Here is a 17,829-nt window from a genome sequence, read left to right on the forward strand (position 1 = left end):
CTCAGACAGGTTCCTGCTTTGCAGTGCCAAGCTAACACTCAGCAGCTCCAGGCTTATATTCTACCAGTTCAGCAACTCAGCAGAAAGAGAGCTAACTTCCAAAGTTTTCAGAAAAAGTCCCAGCGAGAGATCTCATGCCCATCCTTGAACATCCTTGATTGCTGTGGCCAGAGTGAAGAACACAAAAGTTGGCTAAGCTGCAAGCCCACCCCCAAGAGGGGTGACATCAGACCCACATGACAATACAGACTGAGGAGATGGTTCCCCAAAAGAAAATCAGGGTGCTATTACCAGAAAGGGGGAGTGGATGCTGAGCAGACACCCATCATAGATATGCTGAGTTTGAGGTATGCTAACCCGTCTAGAATTTAGGGGGTTGGGCATTGCCTTTCCAGTTCCTCCTCCTGGGGACGCGACACCCTGAGTCCTGGGCCTTTCTGTAGTCCAAGTGCCCAATGCTAAGGTCCACTTAGTCCCCAACTCCTAAATCCCCGTTTCTCCTCCTGATCAAGGCTCCTTTCTGCCTTACCATGAAATGGTGGAGTCTCTCCACCCCTGGGTCTCTTCCTTGGTCCTCTGATCTGAGGACTGAGAAATCAACTGAGGACTTTATGGTGGTAGTTGGGTGGGCAGATGTGTTTCCTCATTGGATTGTGGAGAGAAAGAATGACCAGGCCGGGCGTGGTGGCTCAAGCCTGTAATCCCAGCACTTTGGGAGGCCAAGGCGGGCGGATCACGAGGTCAGGAGTTGGAGACCAACTTGGCCAGCATGGAGAAACCCCGTCTTTACAAAAAATACAAAAAATCAGCCGAGTGTGGTGGCGGGCGCCTGTAATTCCAGCTACTCTGGAGGTTGAGGCAGGAGAATTGCTTGAACCCGGGAGGCGGAGTGTGCAGTGAGCCGAGATCGCGCCACTGCACTCCAGCCTGGGTGACAGAGTAAGACTCCGTCGGGGGGAGAGGGGGTGTGCCGGGGGAGGAGAATGACCAGATCAGAGGACCAAGGAAGAGACCCAGGGGTGGAGAGACTCCCCCATTTCATGGTAAGGCAGAAAGGAGCCTTGATCAGGAGGAGAAACGGGGATTTAGGAGTTGGGGACTAAATGGACCTTAGCATTGGGCACTTGGACTACAGAAAGGCCCAGGACTCAGGGTGTCGCGTCCCCAGGAGGAGGAACTGGAAAGGCAATGCCCAACCCCCTAACTTCTAGACGTCTGGTCCCTGTGGTCTCCCGCCCCCAGCCTCGCCCCTCGTTCCTAGCGTGTTTGCCACCTAGCGTCTCTCCCGGGAGCAAGAGTCCTCAAAGTTACATCATGCGCGGCTGGGAGGGCGGTGGCGGATGGGGGGCGGGGCCTCGAAGTCGGGGGGCCGAAGAGTGGACTCAGTCCTCCAATGGGAGAGGTGGGTTTGGCGGTTGGGAGGCAGGGGTTGGGGCGGCGGCTGGGCTGACCTGGGGCCTGGAGCCCCGGGGCCGAGGGAGCTGGCCTGCCGGCGGGACGGAGGAAACCTAGTGCCAGCCCTGCCAGGTTCCACCCCCGCGCCTGCCCCCCTCCTTTTTAAGCGCCTCCCGCCAGCCTCTGCTGTGGCTCGCTTCGCCGCGCTCCCTCCTTCCCCGCCTTCCATACCTCCCCGGCTCCGCTCGGTTCCTGGCCACCCCGCAGCCCCTGCCCAGGTGCCATGGCCGCATTGTACCGCCCCGGCCTGCGGTGAGTGACCCCCGGCCCGGGGCCCACCTGCACCTTCCTCTGCGCTCGTCCCCTCGGGGCTGCCAGTGGCGCTCTCTTGCTCTCAGCCTCCGCCAGGTTTCCCATCCTAGGCGGAGGCGGGCAGGGGCGACTGCTGTGGGTCCAGCCTCCCGCGCCGCGCGTCTCTTGGGAGGGCAGCCGGCCGGTGCTCTTCGTTTCCGCCCGCACCTCCCCTTCTCTGCCTCGCTCGCCTCTGACCGCGCGATCTCTGTCACTCTCAGAACTTCCTCTCCCTCCTCGCTCGTCTCTGCTGAGCCGGGTCTCCGCATATCCTCCTTTCCTTCCCAGATACCTCCCTCGGACCTCTAACGGGCTGTCAGCCAGCGCTCCAGGGTACTTCGAGAGGTAGCAGGGCCCTGGGGACAAGGGTACGTGAGCCCCGGGAGACTGAGCTCAGAGCCCCCTAAAGAAAGTGGAAGGTTAAACATCCATTCCCGGCCTCTCCCAGACTGGAAGGACTGGAACCTGGCGGGAAGTCCAGGGCAGCCCGAGGGACCTGGGGCCAGGGGAGGGAGGCAAGCAAGATGGGAGGAGGGCGCCAAGTTGCCTTCGTTTCTTACATAGCTTGCTTCTTCCTCTGTCCAGGCCTGGAGCCCCCAGGCTCTTCCTGTTTGCCCGTCTTCTTAGTCTCCTTTCTATTTATTCTCTGAGGCCTCTCTTCTCAGCTTTTGTCCGAGTCAGAAGTGACCCACATCTGTCGCACAGCCCGTTCCACTTGGGCAGCCCTTGTGGGTGGTCTCTGAAGGAAAGGTCCCACTTAGAGGGCTGTAGGAGGGTGTGGGGGCTTCACAAGAGATAACGTGAGCCAGGCTCCAGCTGGAGAGAGGCTCTCCTCAAGACTGTGTGCTTGAAAACTAATGCTCACGGAGAACTTCCCTCTGAGGCAGGAACAGACCCAGGTCCCAGTAGCCCTCCTCCCCTGCCCCTGGGGCCACACTGATCATCTATCCTGCTTTAGCGGAAACCACCCCAGCTTCTACCCCAGCCAGACTCAAGCTCCCGCATCCATGCTCTGAGCTTTTTCCCTCCCTAGGCTAACACCCTCTGAGTCTGAGCTGCCAGCAGGCTGCTGTTCCACCCTCCCACCAACACCAAAGCTCTCTAGGCATGTGGCCTCTAGGAAGGAAAGCCAGGGGAAGCACGGGGTCACGTGGTCTTGGGTGTGGGGGCAGTTTCTGATGGGCGAGGCCTTGTTAGAGGAGGAGAGTAACATCCCTTTCATGGTCTTTGCTCTTTCGGGCTTACTCCACCTTGGGTCCAGGCCAATCAGAGCAGACCTTGCTTCTCTGTCTCCCAGGGCCATGAGAGGCCAGACAACAGGACGCTGTCCTCCTGAGAATTCAGCCCATGGACCCCAGCCAGTGACACTCATTCCCCAGTGGTCAACCTTCCACACAGTTCAAAAATACTTACCCGAGGGCAACATTTTATGCAATCATTGTTGGTCCAAGTGGGCAGCAGCAGATCAGTGCCTGGAAGCCCAGCATCCACTCACCTATTCTCTGTGCAAGAGCCCTCATCTAGAAACCTGGCACTGGAAAGACTGGGACCTTTGCCTGGGGCTTTCATAGTCTTTCAGCATACACACCAGAAGGAAAGAATAAAAACAGCTGCCATTTTAATTTATAAAAAACTATACTTGAAAATGGAAATAAAATGGATGAGGCTTCAAACACCAGACATATGAAGTTGTCACCTGGGCCCAACTTCTTGTCTTGACACTTGGGCCAAAGGCCCCTACTCATTTCTTTTTTTTTTTTTTTTTTTTTTGAGACAGAGTCTTGCTCTGTTGCCCAGGCTGGAGTGCAGTGTTGCGATCTCGGCTCACTGCAACCTCCACCTCCCGGGTTCAAGCGATTCTCCTGCCTCAGCCTCCTGAGTAGCTGGGACTACAGGCACACGCCACCACATCCAGCTAATTTTTATATTTTTAGTAGATGGGGTTTCACCATGTTGGCCAGAATGGTCTTGATCTCCTGACCTCGTGATCCACCTGCCTCAGCCTCCCAAAGTGCTGGGATTACAGGCGTGAGTCACCATGCCCAGCCATCTCCCTACTTATTTCTAAACGTTGATTAAACAGTTAAACATGGGCATGGGCTACACATGCAGCAACATCAGCATGCCTACATGTATATACTTCCACACAGCCAGGCATGTGCCTTTTTTGCTCATTTGGCCATATCTGTCCCTTGCTGAGCAGGAGACACCCTCCTCAAGCCTCATAAAGGCTACAAGATACATGTGTCCTGAACACATCCCACACACCAACTGCAACCTGCTCTTCATGGTCCCTGCATGCAGACATGTTTTAGCAGGCTGCAGCCCAAGCTTTCTGTCTCTCCACCACCTGCCTTGTCCACTCTCGATGACAGCAGCTAGCTCATTGCCTCTGTTTCTCCTATAGGCTTAGCTGGCATGGGCTGAGCCCCTTGGGCTGGCCATCATGCCGTAGCATCCAGACCCTGCGAGTGCTTAGTGGAGATCTGGGCCAGCTCCCCACTGGCATTCGAGATTTTGTAGAGCACAGTGCCCGCCTGTGCCAACCAGAGGGCATCCACATCTGTGATGGAACGGAGGCTGAGAATACTGCCACACTGACCCTGCTGGAGCAGCAGGGCCTCATCCGAAAGCTCCCCAAGTACAATAACTGGTAAGCCTTGGGCTCCACAACCTGCAAGATAGGTGCACTGAGGCCACTTTGGGTTCACCAAGGCAAAATCAACTTAACTAGAACTTCCCAATGGAACGAACAAGAATGAGAGCTTTGGGGTAAACGGACTCAGAAACTGGGATTTGCTCACGCCTATAATCCCAGCACTTTGGGAGGCCAAGGCGGGTGGATCATCAGGTGTCGGGAGTTTGAGACCAGCCTGACCAACATGGAGAAAGCCCATCTCTACTAAAAAAAAACAAAAAATACAAAAATTAGCCCAGTATGGCGGCACATGCCTGTAATCCCAGCTACTTGGGAGGCTGAGGCAGAAGAATCACTTAAACCCAAGAGGCGGAGGTTGCAATGAGCCAAGATCGCTTCATTGCACTCCAGCCTGGGCAATAAGAGTGAAACTCTGACTCAAAAAAAAAAAAAAGAAAGAAACTGGGATTTTTTTGTTTTTTTTGTTTTTGTTTTGAGACGGAGTCTCACTGTATCACCCAGGCTGGAGTGCAGTGGCATGATTTCAGCTCACAACAACCTCTGCCTCCCGGGTTCAAGCAATTCTCCTGCCTCAGCCTCCGGAGTAGCTGGGATTACAGGCATGCGCCACCACACCCAGCTGATTTTTGTATTTTTAGTAGAGACATGGTTTCACCATGTTGGCCAGGTTGGTCTCAAACTCCTAACCTCAAGTGATCCACCCACCTCAGCCTCCTAAAGTGCTGGGATTACAGGCCTGAGCCACTGCGCCCAGCCTGGTTTGTAGTTTGTATTTTATTTTAATGTTAAATGAAGAAGCTGATATAAATAAGATGCTTTTCTTTTTTTTTTTTTTTTTTTTCCTCACCAGTTCAGGGAGCTTTTGCCAGGGGCAGAGACCCCCAGAGGGCTGGGACCTTGGGGAACACCCCTTAGATGGGACAAAGCCTGGAGGAAGGGACTGAGATGTGATTGGGTGGGGAAAAATAAGGCCAACAGAAGACCTGGAGTCAAAGTTGGACTTGAAAAAGTGGGTCTAGGGACAAGGGAAACCTGCTGGCCACCATCTTCCTGACAATCCCCTCTCCCCCAGCTGGCTGGCCCGCACAGACCCCAAGGATGTGGCACGAGTAGAGAGCAAGACAGTGATTGTAACTCCTTCTCAGCGGGACACGGTACCTCTCCCGGCTGGTGGGGCCCGTGGGCAGCTGGGCAACTGGATGTCCCCAGCTGATTTCCAGCGAGCTGTGGATGAGAGGTTTCCAGGCTGCATGCAGGGTAACCAGGGCAGGGGCACAGTGGCAAGGGCATGGAAGATATGAACAGGTTTGGAACCCTTCATCCAGGGGATGCCTTCCTCCACAGGCCGCACCATGTATGTGCTTCCATTCAGCATGGGTCCTGTGGGCTCCCCGCTGTCCCGCATTGGGGTGCAGCTCACTGACTCAGCCTATGTGGTGGCAAGCATGCGTATTATGACCCGACTGGGGACACCCGTGCTTCAGGCCCTGGGAGATGGTGACTTTGTCAAGTGTCTGCACTCTGTGGGCCAGCCCCTGACAGGACATGGTAAGCACCTGCTCTGCCCCAAGGGGGACACAGAGGCCTTCTTGTACTCGGAGGAAATCCCAAATCCTACCTCTCCACAGACCCTAAGAACCTGTCCTCTCTGGCAACCTAATTCCCAAGATCCAGAGCAGCAGTCCCAGCAGAGGGACGAGGCTGTGTTTGCAGAGCACTTTGCACAAGATTGAGAAAAATCCATGTCCAAGAATAGGGGCATGGAAGTTGATGGTTATTATGAGGTGGGGGGGCTTCAGCCACCCCTGCCAAACCCCAAAGCTACTGCTCCCAAGTGTCTCTCCTGCCAATCCCTGATCCCTCCGGCCCCTGACATCCCAGTTCCTGATGCCGCTGCCAGCAGCCCCATGACCCCATTGTCCCCAGGGGAGCCGGTGAGCAAGTGGCCATGCAACCCAGAGAAAACCCTGATTGGCCACGTGCCCGACCAGCGGGAGATCGTCTCCTTCGGCAGCGGCTATGGTGGCAACTCCCTGCTGGGCAAGAAGTGCTTTGCCCTACGCATCGCCTCTCGGCTGGCCCGGGATGAGGGCTGGCTGGCAGAGCACATGCTGGTGAGGGCCTGGTGAGAAGCAGGGCAGCTGCCGGGGACAGGGCTAGGGGTGGGGCCTGGCCAGTCTGCCTCAGCCTCACCTCCCTCCTGCCAGGTGCCAGGCTGGTGGGTGAGGACTCTACTTGAAAGCCCAAAGCTTTGGCCTCAGGCTGCTGAATGTTGAGGTTTCCCCTGCCACTAACCCAGGCCTGATGGCAGGGCAGTCACTTACCTAGTGAATAAACATTGGTCCTCCCTATTAAACCCTAGCTGCCCTTCCCCATGCAGACCATGCCCTGACCTTTGGTGACCTCTTTCTTATTCCCTCTCTCCCCAATGCACAGATCCTAGGCATCACCAGCCCTGCAGGGAAGAAGCGCTATGTGGCAGCCGCCTTCCCTAGTGCCTGTGGCAAGACCAACCTGGCTATGATGCGGCCCGCACTGCCAGGCTGGAAAGTGGAGTGTGTGGGGGATGACATTGCTTGGATGAGGTTTGACAGTGAAGGTGAGGGACCCTCAGATCACACTCTTGGTTCTGGCTCTTGTCAGAGCCTCGGGGTCTCCTTTCTAGTGTTCACAGTGACTTTGTCAGTGAGAAAGTTTCCTGAACACCCAACCCTGCTCCATTCCTCTGGCAGCCCAGCCACCCTAGAGACAGCCTTTCCTCATCAGATCTTGGGTCCATCTCAGGACAGGGTGGGGTGGAGCAGGACCTTCTTTGGTCTTACATCTCAAGTTTTCCTTGTTTGGTCCTTCCTTTCTTTCACTTCTCCTAACAGGTCGACTCCGGGCCATCAACCCTGAGAACGGCTTCTTTGGGGTTGCCCCTGGTACCTCTGCCACCACCAATCCCAATGCCATGGCTACAATCCAGAGTAACACTATTTTTACCAATGTGGCTGAGACCAGCGATGGTGGCGTGTACTGGGAGGGCATTGACCAGCCTCTTCCACCTGGTGTTACTGTGACCTCCTGGCTGGGCAAACCCTGGAAACCTGGTATGTGCGGTGGGGAAGGTGTGGCACAGCCTCCAGGCCTCAGCACCTTAATGGTGGAAAAGCTTTCCCCGCAACCTCCAACCATCTTCTAGGACTGCCAGGAGGCACAGAAGTCATGAACGTTTGCAGTTTCCAGTCCCAGGCAAAATCTCAGTTCATGTCCCAACTCCACTAGTCACTGGTTTTGTGATCTGGCTAAGTTGCTCAACTTCCCTAAGCTTTAGTTTCCACATCAGTTGAATGAAGGTAGTCATGATAGTGCCTATCTCATGAGGTTTTTGGAGGATTAAATAGTGCACACTGACAAATACACAGTAAATTCTCAATAATAAATACAAGCTGGATTTTTTTAATGAAAGGAAAAGGAAGGACTTTTGAACATTCTTACAGAAGGTATTTGGCTCCAAGCACTACCAATAAAGTTTGGCCCATTAGGAAAAAAGGAAAGCTGCCTCCTCTGCTCCAACTCTCCTCCTGCCACTTGGCTCCCACTGTCCCCTGTATAATAACCACTGTCTAAAGGTCAGTATTGTTACCCTCACCCTTCCCCTGTCCCTCCAAAGCATTCACCCCAATCCTTCCTACAAACAAAATCAGGTCAGTGCTTGAGTCTTTCTCAGAAGCTAGTTTCTGAATCCTGTCATTACCCTGGGCGCCTGGGAGTCCCACCTCTCCCTTAGCCCTGCACTCTGGACCTTCAGTATTCTTTCCATGGCCTTCTGCAGTCAGGCAGTCCAGACACCAAGAGGCGGGGGCAAAGAAGAGCATGGGAGGGGAGGGTGGCCTTGTGGTCACTGAAGCCTATATTCAGGTTTGCCAAGCTGGCCTAGCAGTCACGCTCCTTGCTTCATCTAATCACCCTTTATTTTTACTAACACCATCATTAAGCCCCCCTCAGCCTTCCCACCCAACTGAGAAATCCAGGAAACTTTCATCTTTCCCCACAGGCTAGTTCCCCAACCCTTTCATCATCTCCAGATTTGGGGGCATAACTAGGGCATCTTGTCCCCAGCTTCAATTCCCAGAATAATACCCTGTGTTAGGATCCTGCACTGGGTGCTGATGAAGGATGGCTCTTATCTGCGATGGCAGGCAGAAGCCGGCGGATGGGAGAGGGTGAGGATTTTGGCCCCGTGGCTTCCCCACTCCCCAGGTCTGAACAGCAACCTCCAGCAGAGAAGGCACCATGTCCACTCAGGGGCCACACAGTGGTGCTTCATACATGTGCCACTGACTTAGTCCCAATCCCCCTCCAGGACACCTGAAGGTGCCAAGTGTGACCTGGGCTCCTGAGGTTATCCCTACCCATGTGATATCCCTATCTCTATTCTTCAAGCCCTATCACTTCATCAGGGTCTAAGCAGGGCAGGGAAATCACCAACATTTTGTTAGCTTTAAAATCAATTCCTTGCCGGGCACACTGACTCACATCTATAATCCCAGCACTTTGGGAGGCCGAAGCGGTTGGATCACCTGAGGTCAGGAGTTCGAGACCAGCCTGACAACATGGCAAAACCCCGTCTCTAATACAAAAATTAGCCAGGCATGGTGGCTCACGCCTGTAATCCCAGCTACTCAGGAGGCAGGAAAATTGCTTGATCCCAGGAGGCAGAGGTTGCAGTGAGACGAGATTGTGCCACTGCACTCCAGCCTGGTGACAGAGTGAGACTCTGTCTCATAAATAAATTAACTAACTAAATAAATAAAATCAGGCCAGGCGCAGTGGCTCATGCCTGTAATCCTAGCACTTTGGGAGGCCGAGGTGGGCAGATCACCTAAGGTCAGGAGTTTGAAACCAGCCTGGCCAACATGGCGAAACCCCATCTCTATTAAAAATACAAAAAAATCAGCCAGGCACGGTGGTGGGTGCCTGTAATCCCAGCTACTGCAGAGGCTGAGGCAAGAGAATTGTTTGAACCTGGGAGGCGGAGGTTGCAGTAAGCCAGGATTGCACCACTGCACTACAGCCTGGGCAACAGAGCAAGACTCTGCCTCAAAAATAAAAAGATAAAATAAATTCCTATTTGCATTTTGATAACTTAGGAGAGTCTGTCTTCCCCGGTTTGCTGACGGAAAGTCAATTCTCTGAAGTACTAAGCTGACATTCTCAGTTTTTGCTTTAGGTTTGGGTATTTATTTAAATAATAGTCTCACAAATAATGAAATAGTTTCTGGGGGAAAAATTATTATAACCTTATGCCCATATCTAACCCCATTCCCTTGAGCCCTGGTCAGTGCCAAGTGCCAGTAGCTTGGTACAAACATTAGTGCCCTGCCAAACCCCAATTCCTCTCCCACTCTTTTCTCACATAGCTCAGCTGGCTGCACCTTCATGGCTAAATAACCTGAGCTCTTGAAGATGCCCTGGCCCCCTTCCCTCTGCTCCTTATCACACAAGGTTCTAGGCAGCTGATGAGGCAAAAAAAAAAAAAAAAGAACCCTGCAAGAATGTGTGCCCATGTATGTGTGTGTTGGGGGTCAACATGACCTTGGAAATAATAGTGTTTGTATTTCCTCTGCCAGGTGACAAGGAGCCCTGTGCACATCCCAACTCTCGTTTTTGTGCCCCGGCTCGCCAGTGCCCCATCATGGACCCAGCCTGGGAGGCCCCAGAGGGTGTCCCCATTGACGCCATCATCTTTGGTGGCCGCAGACCCAAAGGTAAACAACATATGAGCTCCATGTTCTTGGCAAAAGGGCTATCTCTGTATTAGGGCCTACCTCCCTCTGATCCTGAGCCTCAGCCTGGATCTCACCTGTCTCCAGAGTTCTCCCCTGGTGAATGCAAACTTGGGAGGAGGCAAAGAGTCTGAAAATGGGATAGCCAAGGTCTTAGGAGAGAGAGTAGCAGTCAAGCTCACCGGAAGGGCTGGAGTTAGGGTCCAAAGAAAAGGGCTGCCTGTGACTCTGTTCATTGGTGATCTAGGGGTACCCCTGGTATACGAGGCCTTCAACTGGCGTCATGGGGTGTTTGTGGGCAGCGCCATGCGCTCTGAGTCCACTGCTGCAGCAGAACACAAAGGTGAGCACCCTCGCCATTCCTCTCTCTCCTCTGTGTGCACACAGCACCTCCTGTCTCCCTTCCTGAGTCAGACCTTCCTTTTGTCCACCCCTGGAGTCTGATATGGCCCCACCTCTTCCCACTTCTATCTTTTCCCCCTCGCTGAAGATATTCAGAACCATAAGCCTTTCACAGCTTCCTCCAACTGGATGCAGGGTGCCCTTCCCTTCCCCAGTGAGAAGGGAGATTCCTTACCCATCTTGCTTCCCCCCCTAGGGAAGATCATCATGCACGACCCATTTGCCATGCGGCCCTTTTTTGGCTACAACTTCGGGCACTACCTGGAACATTGGCTGAGCATGGAAGGGCGCAAGGGGGCCCAGCTGCCCCGTATCTTCCATGTCAACTGGTTCCGGCGTGACGAGGCAGGGCACTTCCTGTGGCCAGGCTTTGGGGAGAATGCTCGGGTGCTAGACTGGATCTGCCGGCGATTAGAGGGGGAGGACAGTGCCCGAGAGACACCCATTGGGTTGGTGCCAAAGGAAGGAGCCTTGGATCTCAGCGGCCTCGGAGCTATAGACACCACTCAGCTGTTCTCCCTCCCCAAGGACTTCTGGGAACAGGAGGTTCGTGACATTCGGAGCTACCTGACAGAGCAGGTCAACCAGGATCTGCCCAAAGAGGTGTTGGCTGAGCTTGAAGCCCTGGAGAGACGTGTGCACAAAATGTGACCTGAGGCCCTAGTCTAGCAAGAGGACGTAGCACCCTCATCTGGGAATAGGGAAGCCACCTTGCAGAAAATATGAGCAATTTGATATTAACTAACATCTTCAATGTGCCATAGACCTTCCCACAAAGACTGTCCAATAATAAGAGATGCTTATCTATTTTACACAAGATTTGTGCTGTTTTCATTTCCCACCTATCTTCACAGGCTTCCCTCTAACACCAATCTCACAGTCTTCTTCTTCCAGCCCCTGGAAGAAGCACAGCCCGGCACAATCAAAGATCTGTTTTACAGGCAGCTCTAGAACTGGGTCACAGACATAGGAATTGCTGGGAGAAGACACTATCCACTCTATGTTCTGAGTTCTTTAAAAAAAAAAAAAAAACAAAAAGGTGAGGCCGGGTGTGGTGGCTCATGCCTATAATCCCAGCACTTTGAGAGGCTGAGGCAGGCAATTCACAAGGTCAGGGGATTGAGACTATCCTGGCTAACACGGTGAAACTCCATCACTACTAAAAATACAAAAAAAAAAAAAAAAAAAAATAGCTGGATGTGGTGGCGGGCGCCTGTAGTCCTAGCTATTTGGGAAGCTGAGGCAGGAGAATGGTGTGAACCCAGGAGGCAGAGCTTGCAGTAAGCCAAGGTTGCGCCACTGCGCACTCCAGCCTGGGCAACAGAGCAAAACTCCATCTCAAAAAAAAAAAAAAAGAAAAGTGAGGGCCTCAGCAAGCTGCTCAGTACAGCCCCCAGGCCTAAAATTATTCCTGATCTCCCACTTAGATTGCAGAAGCCTCTACAACCCCATTCTCCAGTGAAGTGGCTTCATTGTCAGTTCTCAAATTTGTTCTTCCCCCTGCCTTACCTGGCACTAGGAGTTGCATAGTATTTACGGAAGCATATTTAATATTAGGACAGCTAACAACACTTCTGTAGCACCTTCTGTGTGCCAGGCACTGCCGAGACCAGCTAAGTTAGGGAGACCCTAACCCAGCGGCGCTAGAGGAATTAAAGACACGCACACAGAAATATAGAGGTGTGGAGTGGGAAATCAGGGGTCTCACAGCCTTCAGAGCTGACAGCCTCAAACAGAGATTTACCCACGTATTTACTGATAGCAAGTCAGTGATAAGCATTGTTTTTATAGATTATAGATTAAAAGTATTGCTTACGGGAAACAAAGGGATGGGTCAAAATAAAGAGATGGGCTCTGGCTGGTTATCTGCAGCAGGAGCATGTCCTTAAGGCACAGATCGCTCATGCTATTGTTTGTGGTTTAAGAACACCTTTAAGCAGTTTTCCGCCCTGGGTGGGCCAGGTGTTCCTTGCCCTCATTCCAGTGAACCCACAACCTTCCAGCGTGGGTGTCATGGCCATCACAAACATGTCACAGTGCTGCAGAGATTTTGTTTATGGCCAGTTTTGGGGCCAGTTTATGGCCAGATTTTGGGGGCCTATTCCCAACATGTCCCCCTTCTTTGATTAGAGTGATGCTGATTAGCCCAATATTTTCCTTTTTTACATTTTGGACATATTTCAGGCTCAGCAGTTTTCTTTTTTCTCCTATCTGGCGGCCTAACTTGCTGATTTTTTCTACATTCTTTTTTAGTATGACCATGCTTCCCACAGTTAAAACAAGCTCCAAGAAATGGAGTATTTCCTTATCCACTCTTGGTCCTGCCATGGCCTGTGCCAACAAAGTAGCTTTATGCAGATTACCTCTGATACCATCACAGAGCTTGATATAATCAACTAAATGTACTTTTCCTCTAACAGGTCACAGAGCAGCCTGGCAATGAGGATTAGCATTGTCAAAAGCTAATAACTGCAACACTATATCCCGAGCAGCCAAATCTACAATCACCTTTTAAGAGACGCCTGTAACTGAGCTATAAAATTTGCGTACGGTTCTTTTGGTCCCTGCTTTACAACACTAAAGGAAGGGTATTGTTCTCCACATGAAGTGATTTTTTTTCCCAAGCTCTAATGCACACTCCTCTGAGCTGTTCTATGGCATCATCCTGCATGACCACTTGTGCATCTAAACCAGCCCAGCCGCTGACCCAGAAAAGTTGGTCTGCAGTTATATTAATTCGAGGTTGGGACTGGGCATTGCGAGCAGCCTGAATGGATGCTTCATCTGCCCACCAAGTTTTAAATTGTAAGAACCGAGCAGGAGTTAAGACAAGCTCGAGTAAGAGCATCCCAGTCAGTAGGAATCATCCGACTGGAAACAGCAATATTCTTTAACAGTCTTATTACAAAAGGAGAACCTGGCCGGGCGCGGTGGCTCACACTTGTAATCCCAGCACTTTGGGAGGCCGAGGCGGGCGGATCACAAGGTCAGGAGATCGAGACCACGGTGAAACCCCATCTCTACTAAAAATACAAAAAAATTAGCCGGGCGTGGTGGCGGGCGCCTGTAGTCCCAGCTACTCGGAGATGCTGAGGCAGGAGAATGGCGTGAACCTGGGAGGCGGAGCTTGCAGTGAGCTGAGAGCACGCCACTGCACTCCAGCCTGGGCGACAGAGCCAGACTCCGTCTCAAAAAAAAACAAAAAAACAAAAAAAAACAAAAGGAGAACCTGGTCCATACTGATTAATAGCTTGTTTAAATTCTTTGAGTAATTTAAAAGGAAAAGGCTCAAATGTAGCTATAATGTTGATCTGCTGGTTGTATTCTAACAGGCAACTGCCAAAGCCTCTAAATCACCCTCTCGTCTAGCTTGCTGAATTCCTGCCTGAATAGAACTGAGAGCGGTCGCTCGAGGCACTGCTTGAACAGTCACTGGGGCAACTACTTTTCACCCAGTGACCTCCGGAAAAGAAAGATCTGGAGAGTCAGGCCACTCTTTTTCTTCAAAATAATAATGATGGGTGCAGAAGGGTAGGGATGAACCTCTCCCTCCTTTGCCACTTTAGCTGGCAAACAAACCTGCTCTGTTACTTCATTATACTTTCCTTCTTCCTCATCATCAGTGTGAAAAGGTTCCAAGGTGGAACGAACCACAGCCCACACTTGTCCCATTGTTACCCCGATGTTTCCGAGCTCCCCTTCTTACTCACCACGGGGACTGTTTTAAGAGTACTCAGGCGTCCTCCAGCTTAGTTCCACGTTCTCCAACCATCGCTCCGGCGACCCTTCGACCTGGATTCAAGCCCCCACATATGGGCACCGCTTGCCGAGGCCGCTCAGTCAGGGAGACCCTAACCCAGTGGCACCAGAGGGATCAAAGACACGCACACAGAAATATAGAGGTATGGAGTGGGAAATCAGGGGTCTCACAGCCTTCAGAGCTGAGAGCCTCAAATAGAGATTTACCCACATATTTATTGACAGCAAGTCGGTGATAAGCATTGTTTTTATAGATTATAGATTAACTAAAAGTAAGGGAAACAAAGGGATGGGCCGAAATAAAGGGATGGGCTCTGACTAGTTATCTGCAGCAGGAGCATGTCCTTAAGGCACAGATCACTCATGCTATTGTTCATGGTTTAAGAACCGCCTTTAAGCGGTTTTCCACCCTGGGTGGGCCAGGTGTTCCTTGCCCTCATTCCAGTAAACCCACAACCTTCCAGCGTGGATGACATGGCCATCACAAACATGTCACAGTGCTGCAGAGATTTTCTTTATGGCCAGTTTTGGGGCCAGTTTATGGCCAGATTTTGGGGGCCTATTCCCAACAAGGCACTGTTCTAAGCACATACCTAATAACCCTTTGGGGGAATTACCATTTTACAGATGAAGTAACAAAGGCACAGAGAGGTCAAGTAATTTGTCCAAAGCTTCACAGTTAGTAAACAATAGAGCTAAGGGTTAAAGTGATAAAACTCCAAAGACATGTCTTTCATAGTAGTATAGACATCTAGAACTGCAAGGACCTTAGAAGTCACCTATTCCGCAGGGCGCAGTGGCTCATGCTTGTAATCCCAGCACTTTGGGAGGCCAAGGAGGGCGGATCACCTGAGATCGGGAGTTCAAGACCAGCCTGGCCAACATGGTGAAACTCCTCCTCTACAAAAATACAAAAATTAGCCAGGCATGATGGCAGGTGCCTATAATCCCAGCTATTTAGGAGAATCACTTGAACTCAGGAGGCAGAGGTTGCAGTGAGCCAAGATCATGCCATTGCACTCCAGCCTGGGGGACAGAGCAAGACTCCGTCTCAAAAAAAAATAAAAAAATAAAAAGTCCCCTATTCCGTGTTCCTCAAACTTAAAAGTGCCTTTGAATCACCTGGAGATCTTGTTAAAATGCAGATTGTCACTCAGCAAGTCTGTAGTAGCCTCAAGATTTTGTTTTCCTTACAAGCTCCTGGGTAATGCCGATGCTGCCGGTCTGCGGACTACAGTTTAGAGTAGCAAGGTCTTAGCCTAAATTCATCTGAAATCAACTTTGGACAGTAATCAGGAAAACAGTGCAATGATCTCACATGAGTCAGGGGCATCAGCTTAGGATAACTTTTGTGCAATCTGGATCAGGCTGAGAGAATGTATAACCTAAGGTGGGTAGTATGGTAGTCTTTACCCAGAAAAAGGGAACAAACTTCAACAAATAAAATGGAATTATTGGGAACTCCCTCAAAGGAAAAAAGTAGAAGAGGAAACGCCAAGCGTTCTCATAGGAAATGCCAGTGACCAGCCAGAATGTGTAAAAATCTAAAGGTCAGAGTGGAACAGAGGTTAGAATAAAGTTAGCAATGGAGTATATTGTACTTTAAAACACAGCCGGCCAGGCGCGGTGGCTCACACTTTGGGAGGCCGAGGTGGGCAGATCACCTGAGGTCAGCAGTTTGAGACCAGCCAGACCAACATGGTGAAACCCCATCTCTACTAAAAATACAAAAATTAGCCGGGCGTGGTGGCCCATGCCTGTAATTCCAGCCACTCAGGAAGCTGAGGCGGGAGAATCACTTGAACCCGGGAGGCTGAGTTTGCAGTGAGCTGAGATCACGCCACTGCACTCCAGCCTGGGCGACAGAGTGAGACTCTGTCTCAAAAAAAATAATAATAAAATAAATAAAATTTAAAATTAAAAAATAATAATAAAACACAGCCAAATCCTTAGCTTCATAAATAGCATATGATAACTGAATATCATCAGAAGCAGCACAGCACAGGTATTAAACACATAGTAGACTCCAGCCAGAGGTGCCTCTCAGTTGCTTCATCTGTAAAATGGAAATGCCTACACTTTACAGTCTTGTTGGGAGGATTAAAAGAGTCAGTGGAATAAAGCACTCAGAACTATGCCTGGTACCAAATAACCATTTAATACATGTTAGCTATCATCACCTTTTCACTTTATAATGATTAGAGTAGGCCCTGTAAGCGTATACTACATATTGCTGACTCTACAGTTTAAAAAGGAACATGAGCAATGTAAATAAAATCTAGGAGAGAAAGAAAATAGATTTAAAAATAAATCCCTCCAGCTAAGAGGCAGGGAACTTGGGTTCCAGGCACCTTTTTGGTATCTAAATGCACAGGGACAAGAAAGTGTTAGCCTTAAAAATTATTTTTATTAATTAGAATAAAATTGGGCTGCATGCCCTTCAGCTCCAGATAACTGATAAAATATAGTTAACACGTTATAATCTTTTTATTTTAAAATAAAACACACATACAGAAAACCATCTAAAACAAAGGTATGGCTGAATAAACTATCATAAAGTGAACACCTTTGGAACATTACCCAGGGAAAGAAACAGAACTTTGCCAGACACCAACCCCGCCCCGCCCCACCCCGACTCTGTTGCCCATCTCTATCATAGCCACCCCTTCCTGCCATAGTGGATACTATGGTGAGTAATAATTACTTCTTTGCATTTTTTTATAGTTTGATCACCTAAATGTAGATCCTTAGACACTATAGTTTACCTTGCTCCCATTTAAAATTTTTTCCTATGTCTTTCAAGTCTCTATCAGTCTACAGATTCCCCCTCCATTCCTTTCTTTTCCTTCAATTTACCCATTGACGAATCCAGACCCAGATGTTCAGTGTCTAAATGCATTAACTCACTAGGGATTGCAAAACAGCCATATTTGAGTTGTCATAACAGTTGCAATAACTTTATAAAATGGACACTTCTATTTCATTACCCTGTGGTATCGTTTATATAGGAACAGCAAGATAACTGCTTAATTCTTTATCTTTATTTACCATCTTCAAAATAATGATTTGATTTCCTATCATCCTTCGAAAAGGTAACCAGTTAGTTACACACAAACATTATGAACTCATGGATTTAAACATACTTAGTGTTTATTAAACTGACCTTATTAAATGTTCAAATTGTCCCACATTTGGCTATGGAAGCTAGGCCAAAAAGAGCTGAGTCCTTTTGACATGATACATACTCCTTGCTTCCCGGCTATCCGGTATAAGTTGCTCCAGGCTCATCATGTTCATTTCCTTCCCCAAACCTGGAATCAGCTTTTTCTCTAAGAAGCTCTGGCTTCTTTCAGGGGGAAATGGCATTTTAAGACCACAATCTGGATGCTAGGAGTGTTCATTGATATTGGATTGGTCATTGTTTCTAGATCTTTTTGGTGGATAGCGACAGAAGATAAAACCTCATGAACTCATACTGATATGTTCTATTCA

At 50.2% G+C, this 17,829-nt stretch overlaps 2 protein-coding genes across 8 annotated transcripts in view; one reads left to right on the top strand and one right to left on the bottom strand.

The window, feature by feature from the left end:
• The window catches only part of NRL (neural retina leucine zipper), a 35,788-nt gene that overhangs the window by 13,149 nt on the left and 4,810 nt on the right, over positions 1-17,829 (bottom strand). For 2 of the 6 annotated variants that reach the window (XM_058429354.1, XM_058429355.1), the window contains exons 1-2: positions 2,307-2,850; positions 1,741-2,102 (exon numbers count right to left, since the gene is read on the bottom strand). The exons of 2 other annotated variants lie outside the window; for them this stretch is intronic. In XM_058429354.1, coding sequence (XP_058285337.1) covers positions 1,741-1,812 — 72 coding nt within the window. In that variant the 5' untranslated portion in view covers positions 1,813-2,102; positions 2,307-2,850. Of the gene's footprint in view, positions 1-1,734; positions 2,103-2,306; positions 2,851-17,829 lie in introns of those variants that run through there. 2 more of the 6 variants (XM_058429353.1, XM_058429356.1) reach the window with 1 other exon arrangement.
• PCK2 (phosphoenolpyruvate carboxykinase 2, mitochondrial) lies at positions 1,539-11,390 on the top strand. Of its 2 annotated transcripts, XM_032180058.2 has the most exons (10): positions 1,542-1,707; positions 4,154-4,399; positions 5,478-5,662; positions 5,750-5,953; positions 6,332-6,519; positions 6,842-7,004; positions 7,279-7,497; positions 10,021-10,158; positions 10,424-10,519; positions 10,775-11,390. In XM_032180058.2, the coding sequence occupies exons 1-10, from the start codon at positions 1,679-1,681 to the stop codon at positions 11,227-11,229; spliced, it is 1,923 nt and encodes a 640-aa protein (XP_032035949.1). In that variant the 5' UTR covers positions 1,542-1,678; the 3' UTR covers positions 11,230-11,390. The 2 variants fall into 2 exon arrangements, with proteins under 2 accessions (XP_032035950.1, XP_032035949.1); XM_032180059.2 differs by lacking the exon at positions 10,424-10,519 and having other exon boundaries at positions 1,539-1,707; positions 10,775-11,387.

This window comes from Hylobates moloch, unplaced genomic scaffold (assembly GCF_009828535.3).
Source record: "Hylobates moloch isolate HMO894 unplaced genomic scaffold, HMol_V3 SCAFFOLD_16, whole genome shotgun sequence".
Lineage (NCBI taxonomy): Eukaryota > Metazoa > Chordata > Mammalia > Primates > Hylobatidae > Hylobates > Hylobates moloch.